Genomic DNA, 13,959 nt, shown 5'->3' with positions numbered 1-13,959 from the left:
GCCAAATCCAGTCAGTTGGTTAGACGTATAACAGTCATGCCATTATTGTGTTATTTCACCAGTGGCCACATTCAAGTAGATATTCTTTACTTGTTTCTGTACCGTGGATAAGTGTACTTATTCTATATCATAGCCTTCAACCTGTTTTTCTTTCCTTTGCAAATCATAATGTGAGTCATGATGATTTCCTAACCCTTCTCATTTTAGGCATTTATTAATCTTCCTGTGACCCTTATTCCCCATGCTGAAACCAAGGACCTTGGCCATTCTAGGCAGGTATTGTGCCATGAGCCACACTTCCAGCCCCATTGCAGACTTTTGACCTTGATTCTTTCAGGTCAGAAGACAACTTTCTGGAGTCATTTATCTCCTTCCGCCGTGTGGGTCCTGGGAATTAAAATTAGGTCTTCAGGCTTGACAGCAGGCATCTACACACTTTAGCTGTCTTTATAAAGAAAACACACACACGTTTTAATTTTTAGTTTGTGTGTTCACATATACATGTGCCCTATGCAATCAAAGCCTTGGTCTCTGTTTTGGTTTTTTCTTTGTTTTGTTTGTTTGTTTGTTTGTTTCTGAGAGCCTAGTAACTCTGGCTAGCCTAGGGCTCACAGAGATTCACCTACCTCTACCTGAGAGCTGGGATTAAAGGTGTATGCCTTCACACCCAGCCTCTCTCCATTTCTTGAAGAATACCTTATTTCCTAAAGGCCTTTTGTGCACTCTGCCTGGGCTGCTTCCCTGTCTATTTCAGGTGTCTGAGTCCTATCTTCCAGCTGCCTTTCTCTGACTCCAGGGTTGGCAGCTTGTCAGTCTCATTGGGTCTTTGAGTTCATGAACCTCCCCTTGTCCCATGTGTTGTCCTATTAGCTTGAAGACAGTGTCCCATGAGTAAACACTGCGCAGGCACTATTAGAAAACCTGCCTTTCCTCTTGTCTGGCCACACCTTTGCCCTAGTGTGTGCCTGCATTCCAGCATCTTCATGCCCTGTGAACCAACCTTTGTCTTTTTTCTCTTCCAGCACCCCACAACTAATCTAGTCTCATCCCTAGCCCATGGCCTACTCAAGTATTTAACAGAAAAATAGAAGGGGTCTGTCAGGAATTTTTGTCCTACCACTCACTACACTGCACCACCTCTGCACTCTCAACCACAGACAGCTAGCAGAACAACTAAGATGTGGAAAGATTTTGCTTAATAACCAAGCCATCAAATCTGTCAGTTTCCCACTACCAGTGTTGACAGAAGTCTATAGCCATCATTTCAAGTGGGTTGACTCATAACTGCAGGACAGTGCATAGTTTTAGATGGCCATTTTGTATTTTGTCCTCATAGCAGCATTTGAAGGAATATTTACTTTGTGAAAAGCCATACAGTATCCTTGTCTCACATAATAAGTCGTTTAAGAAAAGCATCATTATCAGCAACTGAAGTCTGATAAATACTCACTAACTACAGCATTGCTGATGGAAGAGTCCAAGCAAGCATATCAAAATAAAACACTGTCTTGGGTTATTTAATAGCTTAGAAATATCAAGTTAAAATAACTCAGAAGTACTTAAAATGGCTTCATGAGAGATGAAATATTGAATATGAAAATTTTAATTACTGGAAACTCAATTAGGGTTGATATCCCATTGAGGAATTAAAAGGACATTAAAAGTTTGGATAAAAAGAAAAAGAAAATGACATTCCAAAGCATCCTCATGATATCAGAAGCAAAGGGAACAACATGAAAGGCTTTAGTGTAAAAGGCTACTTAGTGTGCTCAGGTTCTGTCCCCACTCACCACCTCCACCCTCCGCTCCCTTTGTTCTGCCTTTATGTGGTCACATCCGCCTGCCTCTGCTTCCTGAGTGCTAGGACTAAAGGGTGTGCGCTGTCACACCGGGCAAGCACCCATTTTTCTGACCCAGGCACATTCCACACACTCCCCGGCAGTTCTTCTGTTCTGACCCAGGCACATTCCACACACTCCCCCTGGCGATTCTCCTGTCTGTAGGGAAGAGGCTGTTTCCTTGTCGCTGGTGTCTGTTTAAGGCCTGCTGTGAATCTAAAGACTATTTGTTAGCTACAACTTTGTATTCTTTTCTTGGTGTTCATTACCACCTGTTCCTTGTTAGTTGTCTTCTCTTTGCTACCAAACTGAATAAAGTTCCAGAAGAAGAGGGACCTTCCTCGTGGCCAGGGCAATGCAGCTGCACTGGTGGCCCTCAGTGAACATGCTGGTCGCTGTCATGATGATGTCAGAACGAGGTTATACAGGCCAGTCATCTGCCACATTAGCTTCTTCGTGTGGATGCAGTGCACCAAGAGATTAAGCCTTGTTCATTTAGAAAAAAAAAAAATCAGTAATTTAAAAAACAAACAAAAAAAGGTGAACAAAGAACAAACTGGAGGTTTATATTAGGGGAAGGTATCATTTGGAGTGGTACTGTGAACGTGGAGAAGAAATGCATCTTCGAGTTGGTTGTTCCAGAAACTGTTTATAAATATAGCAGTTAATTTCAGAGCTCAGAAATGGAATATAGGCCGGGCAGTGGTAGTGCACGCCTTTAATCCCAGCACTCAGGAGGCAGAGACAGAGGTCGAGACCAGCCTGGTCTACAAGAGCTAGTTCCAGGACAGGCTCCAAAGCTACAGAGAAACCCTGTCTTGAAAAAAACAAAACAAAAAGGGAGGAAGGAAGGAAGGAAGGAAGGAAGGAAGGAAGGAAGGAAGGAAGGAAGGAAGGAAGAGCTGGAATATAGAACCGGGACAAAATATTTAATTATTTAATTATTTGGTTTTTTGAGGCGGAGTCTTGCTATGAAGGAAAGCCTAGCCTAAAACTCACTTCTCCCTCCTGAGGCTTTTGGGTTCTGAGATACATTACTGTAAGAACATTTTTATAAGAGGTACATGTTAAATCCAGGAATTAAATACTTAATTAAAATTGATTTTTGTGCAAGGTATCTAAGTTTTTTATAACAGTTTTTTATTTTAAAACATGTTTTGAGTAAGCTGATAGCCAGATGTGAGATGCCACATTTGTGAGTGTTTATCACTTGATTTTGGTTTAACTTTTATTTTGAAATAGTTACAAATTTAGCCAAAAGTTGGAAAAATAGTGTGAATACTCCAGCGCCCTAGCTGTTGAGGTTTAGCTGGGTTTGCTGTATCGCATCATGTGTCTACACGGACACAGAATTACGCACACGTTTTTTTCTAAACCATTTGAAAGATTGCAGTTATTTCAGCATTACCTTGGATAGTACCGCAGTATGTATTATGTGGAAACGAGAGCCAAAGAAAACAGGAGATAAACACTGGTACCATGCTACTATTTAATCTGCTGATCTAGCTGGTTGGCACAACAGTGCTCTTTTTAATTACCTCTTCCAATTTTGTCTGTGATTCACCTGGGAGTACATGTTGCATTGAGTTGTTATGACTTAACATTTAAAAGTTATTAATAATTTTTAGGTTAGCCTGCAGTGCAAAGTGGTGAGTTGTACTATGGCATTTTGATGTACACATGCACCAGTACACTTTGTTCTCCTTGATCCTTTCCCCTCCCCCCTCCACCGGTTCCCTTCCGACCCCAAATAGTTCCTCTTTCTGCTCTTACCTAATATATTCCCTTGCTGTCTCTATTTCTTCTTTCACATTTCTTCTTCTTCCTTTCTTCATGATCCTTTCTAATTTCATGACCTCCCCATATACCAATACATATGTACATACAATTTAAAATCTTGGCTGTTTACATTAAGTAGTTTTTCATTATTTCATGTATGTGGATGCTTTTTCTGCTTGTATGTCTATACCATATGCATGCCTGATGCCCATGGAGGCAAGAAAAGGGTGTTGGATTTCCTGGAACTGTAATTACAGACAATTGTAAGGTACTGTGTGGGTTCTAAGAACTAAACCCAGAAAGAGGAGTCAGTTCTCAGCCACCTCTCTAACCCCTGGGGTTCTTTGATTATATTTTTAATTTATTGTTTATGTGTGAGTTGTGTATGCACATGGTGCACACATAGAAGGCAGAGGATAGCTTCCTGGAGTTGATCCCTCCTTCCTCAGTGGATTCTGGGGCCTTCTTGGTAAGTGCCGTTCCCCGCTGAGCCATCTCATCAGCCCCAAGGGGTCTCTAGTTTTTAAGGTCCTCTGATGATCAAGAATGAAAACTAGAGGCTGGAGAGATGACTCAGTGGTTAAGAGCGCTGGCTGCTCTTCCAGAGGACCCGGGTTCAATTCCCAGCACCCACATGACATCTCATAGCTCTCTGTAACTCCAGTTCCAGGGAACCCAACACCCAAGGCAAAACACCAATGCACATAAAATTAAAAAGAATACTTGTGTTTTTAAAAAAAGATTGCAAACTACTAATTCAGTTGTTCCACATTGATGGATTTGCCAGTTTTTTTTAAAACATTACTGCTATATACTTTTTAAAAATTATTTATTTATTATGTATACAACATTCTGCCTCCATGTATGCCAGCATGCCAGAGGAGGGCGTCAGATCTCAGTACAGATGGTTGTGAGCCACCATGTGCTTGCTGGGAATTGAACTCAGGACCTCCGGAAGAGCAGCCAGTGCTCTTAACCTCTGAGCCATCTCTCCAGCCCACTGCTGTATACTTTTAACAGCTCTGTTTCAGTAAAATAAATTCCTAGAAATAGGAAGAACTACATCAAAAGAGAAGCGCATTTTTATTTATAGTTTTTTATTTTTAGTTGTTAGCAAATTGTCTTCTAACAGTTTGCTAGTATTCGCTAACAGCGGAAGGTGTCTCTTCTCCAGGTAATTTCCAGTCTTGCAAATTAGACAGATTTTATTCACTGTTCTGTGTTGCCTGTGTCAACAATCATTCTTATTTTTTTCAATTTCCTTTAACTATTTTGTCCTTTTAGATGTGTAATCTCTTTCTTGATTTGGGAAGTTCTTAGGAAAACAGATTCTGACTGTCATATTACAGCCAATATGTTCACCTTTTCTTTTAGTTCCGAGGGATATAAAATAGGAAAGATGTTTTATTTTCTCCATGTTGGATAATTATTCACTCTTTCCTTATGATTTATGGCTTTGGGGCTTATGTGACTTTTCTACTTCAAATTATAAAAATGCTTAACTGCTTCCTTCCCCTAGTTGACTCTGGTGTATTTTAACCAGTTCGATTTAAGTTCCTCTTCTCTAATAGCTTGGTTTTAGTACTAACCTAATTAAGATATGTAAGTCAGTGTCATGGAAACGTGATTAATTTCAGATGAGAACTGAAAGATCACTTTAGAGAAGCAATGTGTCTCACACCCGCCACCCAGCTCTCCTGACACTGCCTTTTCTTTGGTCTGTTTTTTATTAGCTGAGGAAACGCGTGAAGCTTGAAGGGAAAGAACTTGAAGAATATGTGGAAAAAGAGAAACTAAAGAAAGAAGCTGCTAAGAAACTTGAGCAATCGAAAGAGTGAGTGACTCACATAAAGAGTAACTCATAAGGTTAAGTCTGCATCTAGTGTACAAAGAACACATTGTAGGATTCAAACTTCCAATGGAATCAACTGAGATTTTCTTAGGACTCTGACTTTTATTAAACTTTTTGAATGGCAAAAATAACATCCTTTTACTGCTAAATAATACCAATTCATTAAAGAAGTTAATGTTATGTTTTTTCAAAATCCACTAATGCTGATTATTATGATTTGAGTTAATACTGGTGAGTAATTCATTCATAGTTTTATAAATACTAAGCCAAACTGACTTGGGGACATTGTGGCCCCGCTGTGTCCCTAACCTAGGGCAGACATGGACTCCAGTGATGAGAGTGACGTGGAGGAAGATGCCGACCAGCCCTCGGCTCACAAGACAAAGCACGACCTCATGATGAAAGGGGAAGGCAGTCGCAAAGGCAGCTTCTTCAAACAGGCCAAAAAATCCTACCCTATGTTTCCTGCCCCAGAAGAAAGAATTAAATGGGATGAGTACGGAGAGATCATCAAGTATGTGAGCAGAACAAACTCTTGACCCAGAGACTTTGGTCTCTCTGGTCACCATGTGCTTTGCTCCTGAGTGCCTTGACTTGAAAGATACAAGAGGCTTCTAATTTGAAGCGTAAAAATAGAAACATTGAGGGGCATCTAGAGAGTTAGTAGTGAAAGGAAAGTCTCTTTTCGTTGCTCAGTTGCATGAAGGGTGATTTAGGCATCCTTTTCCCCCCGATTAGAAAAAGAACTTTGGTTAGTGATTGTATTTATTTGGGAAATGACTTCTAAACTTTGGTTAGTGATTGTATTTATTTGGAAATGACTTCTAATGCTTTTAGCTAAAAAGGGAATATGAGATAATGGAAGGAACCATAAAAACACTGAAATCACTTGCTCAAACTGCAGTTTTGAAAGCATTGCTAATCTGTTCTGAGGGTTCCCTCTCCCTCTGCTTCCCCAGAAACAGCCAGGTGCCTCAGCCGAATGCACAGTGTTTGATGCTTCTTCTCTTGGTTTCCCCTTGTCTCTCTGACCATTGATCCCGCTTCAGAGCCAGGATTATAAGCATGTAATTTACACTTGCCTAGTACTTCCATAATGCTGTTGAGCAGGTTGTAGACTTGGCTTACTTAGGAAAGTTCCATTGTCTATATAGTTCCCCCCCCCCAAAAAAAAAGAGAAAACATGGCAATGTAAATAAACAATGCTGGTGTTTGTTTAGTTTCATCTGGTAAGTGACCAGTCTGCTGCTTAGCTGCTTACTGTTGTGTGTACACACATGTGCATGTGCACACCTCATATACATGGCCATGTGGAGACCAGGGGACAACTTGCAAGAGTCAGTTCTTTCATTCCACTGTAGGTTCTGGAGAGCAAACTCAGGTTATCAATTTGGGCAGCAACTTCCTTAACCCACCGAGCCATCTCACTGCCCTGGACACTACTTGACTTTGCTGAGAAAGTGGATACAAATTAAATGAAGTTGTAGGAGGTTTTTGTTGTTTTTGCTTAGGGTTTTTTGGGGAGGATGAGAGTAGGGCTTTAGTAATCAAACCCAGGCCCTGTACATGCTAAGCAGTTACTATCATTGAGTTACACTCCAGCCTGTGAGATTTTGTTTTTTTGATTTGAGATTTTGTTTAGCCTGGATTCATGCTAAATATGCTTTAAGTAGTTGTTACTGTTATTGTTATTCTGTGGTTCACAGTTGGAAATGTTAACTATGGGAATAAGAAGCTGTAACAACCTGGTTGTTAGAGAACAGAGCCTGGGTTCTCAGAGACAAGTGAGAATGAACTAGAAAGAAGGCTGTTCACAGGGTGTTAGAGAATTGTAAAAACAGGGATCTTGCTCTTTTCAGTAATACAGAGAGAACTATGTTTTGGGTCACACATAAATACATACATTCACACTAATAATTATAAAAAAAATGCAGGGCCATCGGGTAGTGGTGGCATACACCCTTAGCCCCAACACTCAGAAGGCAGAGGCAGGTGGATCTTTTGAGTTCGAGGCCAGCCTGATCTACAAAGCTAGTTCTAGGACAGCCAGGGCTTCAAAAGAAACCCTGTCTCAAAACACGGAAGGAAAAAAAAAGGAAGGAAGAAAGAAAGAAAAAGAGAAGAAGGAAAGAAGTGTAGGCCCAGATTTCGAGAGTGCTTGTGCTTGTTACTGCCATTCAGATTGTCTCTTGACAAGTTCAGGGGGTCTCAGTAGTCTACAGCATCCTTAAAGAGCACTCCTGGATGGGGGTGTAGCTCAGAAATAGCATGCTTGCCTAGCTTGTGCAGGTATCCTGGGTTCAGTGCTTAGTACTGCCAGCTAAATAAATAAATAGCACTCTTCAATGGTTATGAAACCATAATACATGTAATCATCTGATGATTGATATTGTATATTAATTAGCTTTGAGTTAAATGAATAAGTGTTAAAAATACTTGAGGAGTCTTTAAATTATGCCTCCTATTAGTCAGTTACATATATTACATAATGTTAGCATGCCTTCCACATGTCTAATTAGAGACTCTTTGTTTAGACCAGAAGATTTCTTAGTGCCAGAACTTCAGGCTACTGAAGAAGAAAAAAGCAAATTAGAATCTGGTTTGACAAATGGCGACGAGCCCATGGATCAGGACCTGTCTGATGTTCCCACCAAGTGTGTTTCTGCAACAGAGTCTATTGAGATAAAGTAAGTGCCTGCATGGGGTTTGGAGATTAGGGTTTAAGATACACTTTCAAGCCCTTGAGTTATATAATGTACATTGTTTCAAAAGTGAGATTTCAGCAGAGCCTCTAGTTCATGCTTTTAAAATTCCCTTTTCTGTGAAAAGGCCTGTTAAGTATGGTGGTATTCTCATTGATGATCCTTGAATACCAGAGTAATTGGCTTAGTGGTAGGATGGGGGAGGAGTTGAACATTAAATTGTACATTTCTATGAAGAGACTTTATTTCCGGCCTTTTTAATCAGTCTGGTAACAGGCGGGAGAACGGTGCAGCTGAGAAGCTAATTCTTCTGCGTTGCTGCTTATTTCATGAAATGTCCTTCTTGACTGAGACACTTAATGCTTGGGGGTAGAAAATGTTTCAGGACCGGAAGTAATTAAGAAACTCTTTCCTACATAATACAGTTAATACTGCCAAGAGGTGATTATTTTAGAATTTGAATCACCAGAGAACAAATGATCTTTTTGTCCAGTGATACCTTTTGTGTATGTTCTTGGACAGGGCTTTTGGGGATACATACTGTCACGTGCATTTCACAATTTCCCCTTCATAAGTTATGTGCATTTCTTTCCTGATGATAAAAGCTTAGTTTTAGAATTAGCTTACCAAGAAAGTGAGCTTGAATAATGATGTCTAATTACAGAGCCAGGGTTACTTACATAGACTATGAAGGACGCTCTGATGGAGACTCCATTAAAAAGATCATCAATCAGATGAAACCACGGCAGTTGATCATTGTCCATGGCCCACCAGAGGCCAGTCAGGATCTGGCTGAGTGCTGCCGTGCATTTGGTGGGAAAGATATTAAAGTATACATGCCAAAGCTACACGAAACAGTTGATGCCACAAGCGAAACGCATATCTATCAGGTAAATATGACGAAACAGACACTGCTGCTGTACTCTGTGCTAGCTCAGGTTCACTGGGAATGTGGTGCGTGAGACGCAGCGCTCTGCCCTAACAGTCCACAGTTCGTAATGTTTAAAGCAGTCTAATTCCCTTACTCTTACTCCTTTGACACTGTGCAAGGTGCTAGAAGAGGGCTCCTACTCGCGTTTGGAAGTTTGGAAAAGGCTTTCTGGAAGAAATGATAACTAAACGGCCTCTTATTGGATGCTTAGCTAGTTTGTCAGTGCGGAGTCGGGAAAGAGTCTTCTAGTTAGATAGACAGTGTTGGCTAAAGTACCGATGTGAGGGAATGATAAGTGTGCTCAAAATGAGAGAGAGAGACATTCATTCCTGAATGACAGGTCTGGCTGTGTAGCCCATGCTACTCTCAGGCTCGATTCTCCTGCCTCATCCTCTAAAGTGCTGCTGGCATTTAGGCATGTACAACCATACCCAGCCTCAAGGAAAATGTTTAAGGAGCTCAACAGATGCCACAGTTGTTCTCCTAATTGAGAGAAATAGAGACAGATAGAGAAAATGGCTAGTTAGAAGAGAGATAGTCTTATCTGGTTGTGGGAGATAGTGACTGTTGAAGGTAGGTGTGATGTCTCTGTCTGGAAGAAGTGAGAACTTGCCAGGCAGAAAGTTTTTCTGGATTAGTAAGAGAAAGAAACATGGAGGTGTGAAATTACATGGCACATTCCAGAAAGCACAGGCGCCAGCACTCTAAGGCAGCAGCCGTAGATGTTCCGGTCTTAATTTCAATAATTACACTAGAAATACTAGAGGTAACACCGCAGTGTTAGTATCGGGGTGGGAGTGGGGACTCCGCGTGATTCTGTTGTGCAGTCAGATTGAGAACCTTGTTTGGAAAGTGGCCAAGGATCCCCAGGCCCTTACAGATAATTATGTCACTGTGAAGGCTGACATCTGAGGAGAGGGGTTTTCAGAGTTAGAAAATGGCAAAGATTTTATGTTTTATGTTTGATTTGTTAACATAAACGCTGTGGGTTTTGTTCCTTCCCTCCCTTTGTGTCTCCAGGTCAGATTAAAGGACTCGCTTGTCAGCTCCCTTCAGTTTTGTAAAGCCAAAGATGCCGAGTTAGCTTGGATAGATGGCGTCTTAGACATGAGAGTTTCCAAAGTGGACACGGGAGTTATTCTGGAAGAAGGAGAGCTCAAGGATGATGGAGAAGACTCTGAAATGCAGGTGGATGGCCCTTCAGATTCCAGCGCCATAGCCCAGCAGAAGGCCATGAAGAGTCTGTTTGGAGATGATGACAAGGAATTGGGTGAAGAGACAGAGATCATCCCTACCCTGGAGCCTTTGCCGCCTCATGAGGTGAGAAGCCTCTGCTTTCTCTTGTCTCTCTGTTTAGTGGTCTGGGGATTGATGGGGCCTCACATGTGCTCTGCCATTGAGCTACATCCCCAGTCTGACTGTCTCCATGTGTCTGCCTGCTACTTCCCCATTGTGGCCTTACCTGCTCAAATATTGTGTAGGGACCAGTTTGGAGTTCTTACAAAGCATTACCCAGGACATGTGTCTCAGTCTTTGCAGCCAGGGGAACCTTTACCAATTCTTGCTTTTAATTATTAAACATTTTAAGTAGAATCTATAGTTTTATGTTTTATTATTTATTTTTAAACAGAATTTTTTCAACAATTCTCCCTTTCTCTTCTCCTTCATACCCTGGCCCTCCCTTCCGCTTTCATTTCATGTGTGCCGTATTACCCTCCCTTAGCTGCTAATGCAGTTGTTTGTGATTTGTTCTCAGTGTGGATTTTGAAATACAGAGTCTGATTATGAGGCCCTCCAGTGATGAGATGGGAGTTTTCTAACAATGCCATTTTTCTGTCTTGTCAGTTCCATTCAAATCAGTTTGGTTTCGATGCAGTTAAACATCTGCTATTGAGTGCAGCTTTAATGCTAGCCTAGGAGGTGCATGTTCTCAAGAGGGGCCTCGTTAACTAGAAAAGCTCCTAGGCAATAAAGGAGAGAATATTAATACTGTAGGAGCCCTACAGACGTGTCAAGTGAAGTCCTTAGCGCACCGTGAGCGATATTAATACTGTAGGAGCCCTACAGACATGTCAAGTGAAGGCTTTAGCGCACCGTGGAGTAGAGAGAGAGAGAGATAGAGAGAGACGGCCCCTTCTGCTGGCTTCTGATCTAGCACTACTCTTGAAGCTGGGAGGAGGAGGAGGAATAAGGAGATTTTCTCTATACTAAAGCTATAGTGCTCTTCAAAGCATTTTCAGAGTAGGCAAAAACACTTGCCTTTCTGGTTCTCAGCCTGTAGCATCCCTTGCAGTCACTCTGAGGAGGAGGGAATGTGGAAGTGGGATTAGGAAGGACTTAGACTCTGAACTGAGCAGGGGACTGGGGACCTGGAAATGAGGTTTCGGTGCAGTTCTGCCTCTTGACACTCTAGTTGACCCTCTAGCAAGTGGGTAGGTGAGGAGCGTAATATTACCTTGAGTCTCTGTTATTAGGAGGCATGACTAATAAAATTGTGAAACATCAGAAAATGTGAAGGGCTTTGTAATGGTAAGTGACAAAAAGTAGCACCAGAGTGACAAACTTGGAATGTAATTTACAGTCTTGACATGATCTGTCAAAGGACTCGAGGGAATAATGAAAATGTCTCAGAGATCATGCTGTGTCCCATTTTATCCAGTACACTGTGTGCCTACTGCTTTACTGAAGCTAATCTTTCCCCTTTGACTTCGTTCAAGGTTCCTGGACATCAGTCCGTTTTTATGAATGAGCCAAGACTATCTGACTTCAAGCAAGTTCTTTTGCGGGAGGGGATTCAAGCCGAATTTGTAGGAGGCGTACTTGTCTGCAACAATCAAGTAGCAGTCCGCAGAGTAAGTTCATTTTTAGTGAGGGCTGCATTGAACATGTATGTGCTTCTGAAACACATTAATTCTGTAGTTCTTATAATTTCATAAAACTGAAAAACAGCCATTTATATTCATAATGATGTCCTTAAAGGCTTATAGCAATGATTCAAATACGTGGTACAAATTTTATAAGTAAATTTTTATAATTTGAATCCTCTGACATTTATGTATCTATAAAAACTCATTACTGCCGGGCGGTGGTGGCACACGCCTTTAATCCCAGCACTTGGGAGGCAGAGGCAGGCGGATCTCTGAGTTCGAGGCCAGCCTGGTCTACAAGAGCTAGTTCCAGGACAGGCTCTAGAAACTACAGGGAAACCCTGTCTCGAAAAACCAAAAAAAAAAAACAACCAAACAAAAAAAATAAAAAAACCTCATTACTACAATACTGTATCTATATTCCAGAGTCAGGGCAACCCATTTCCTGAGTAGTCATAAAGTGGTCCATGTTATAGATGTTGTTTATTGTTTCTGAATGTTGATGAATGGGAGCTATACTAAAGAACTTTTTAAACTGTTTTTCTAGACAGAAACTGGACGCATCGGGTTAGAAGGCTGCCTTTGTCAAGACTTTTATAGGATACGAGACCTTTTATATGAACAGTATGCCATTGTGTAAAGGACGTGATGTCAGGAAGTGTCTGCTTGACCTTTCTCAGGAGGAAAGGATTCTCATCTGAGGCTAAACTTTCGCTGTCTTGTTTTGTAACATACAAAAAGAATCTGCCAGAAAACATGAGCATGTATTAGATTTTGAAAAATATGAATCAAGAGCCTGGGGTGTAGCTCAGTGGTAGAGCTCTTGCCTAGCATGTGCAAGGCCCTGGGTTTGATTCCCAGTACTGAATAAAAAAAAAAAGAAAGAAAGAAAATGTAAATAAAACCCATTTTGTAAATTCTCTGCCTTGTGGAATGCTAGAGGCCTCACGAAGAGACAGGCTCAGAACTGAAGGTGTTGATTTCCTCTGCAGAGCCCTTGCTCAAAGGGTTCATTACTTGAAACAAACAAACAGTGCGACCTAGCGGAGCAGTTCATGGCCTTACAGAAACTGGTGTGGGTGCGTTCGTGCAGCAGTTTCTTCTGTTTGCTGGAATGGAAAGGGAGAATTACAAGAAAAGATGTGCTATAAAGATACAAACACAAACAAGAAACTGGCGAAACATTTTAAAAATAGCGTGCTGTGCTGTTCCTCCTTTTTGAATTCTGATATGCAGTTGCCGCCACACGGAGTCTCTGCCCTCTACCTTCATCGTAGTGTGAGGCAGCACACATGTTCAGTTTAGAATAAATATTTATTTCTCCCATTTCTTGTGTATGAAGATTTTTTGTTGTTCAATTTGAATTTATAACCTCATCATTTGAATAAATGTCATCTAAAAGAAAGCCTTGAAGCTGTTTGGTATATATGCCTGTAATTCCAACAGCACCCAGGAAGCTGGTGTAGGAGGATTGTGAATTAGAGGCCAGCCTGAGCCTACATATTGGGATCCTATCTCAAAACCAGCAAAAAGAAAACCTGGTGTGTTCCCAGTTCTGCATATATTTTGTTTAGACACATTTTTAACTGTTGACCGAGCAGCTGTATTTGAAACTATCCAATGCTCTGTTTTTAAAGAACAAATGTTGACCCTCACATTTTTATAAGGTAACAGTGTAATTTAATTAAAGGGTATAAATGTTTTCCTTTCTTAGCTTGTTTTCTAAGTTCATGTAAATAGCGGTTGGATTTTATGCTATTACTACAGAAATGGTACTTAACTGGGGTAATTGCCACCCTTGATGTAGTACAAAGAATCCTGCTTAAGAGTAAAAACTGAAAATATGCAGCTCCATTCACTTGAACAATGAACCATGTTGTCCCATTGTAGCCTGTTGCTTTATTTCTTAGAAGGCAGCGTAATCAAGGCAGTCCTTGATGCTTGCTGAAGCTTTAAGCCCTCCTCTCTGCGCAGTAGCATTTAGAGACGT

The 13,959-nt window shown here is 41.1% G+C and overlaps 1 protein-coding gene across 4 annotated transcripts in view; it reads left to right on the top strand.

Annotated features, from left to right (window-relative positions):
• The window catches only part of Cpsf2 (cleavage and polyadenylation specific factor 2), a 27,477-nt gene extending 13,518 nt beyond the window's left edge, over positions 1–13,959 (top strand). For all 4 annotated transcript variants that reach the window (XM_038336097.1, XM_038336095.1, XM_038336094.1 and 1 more), the window contains exons 8-14: positions 5,351–5,451; positions 5,783–5,983; positions 8,004–8,156; positions 8,836–9,061; positions 10,123–10,422; positions 11,820–11,954; positions 12,517–13,959. In XM_038336097.1, coding sequence (XP_038192025.1) covers positions 5,351–5,451; positions 5,783–5,983; positions 8,004–8,156; positions 8,836–9,061; positions 10,123–10,422; positions 11,820–11,954; positions 12,517–12,609 — 1,209 coding nt within the window. In that variant the 3' untranslated portion in view covers positions 12,610–13,959. The remainder of the gene's footprint in view (positions 1–5,350; positions 5,452–5,782; positions 5,984–8,003; positions 8,157–8,835; positions 9,062–10,122; positions 10,423–11,819; positions 11,955–12,516) is intronic.

This window comes from Arvicola amphibius, chromosome 7, assembly GCF_903992535.2.
Source record: "Arvicola amphibius chromosome 7, mArvAmp1.2, whole genome shotgun sequence".
Lineage (NCBI taxonomy): Eukaryota > Metazoa > Chordata > Mammalia > Rodentia > Cricetidae > Arvicola > Arvicola amphibius.
The sequence above is the reverse complement of the archived record's forward strand: the minus strand, read 5'-3'. Positions and strand labels throughout refer to the sequence as shown.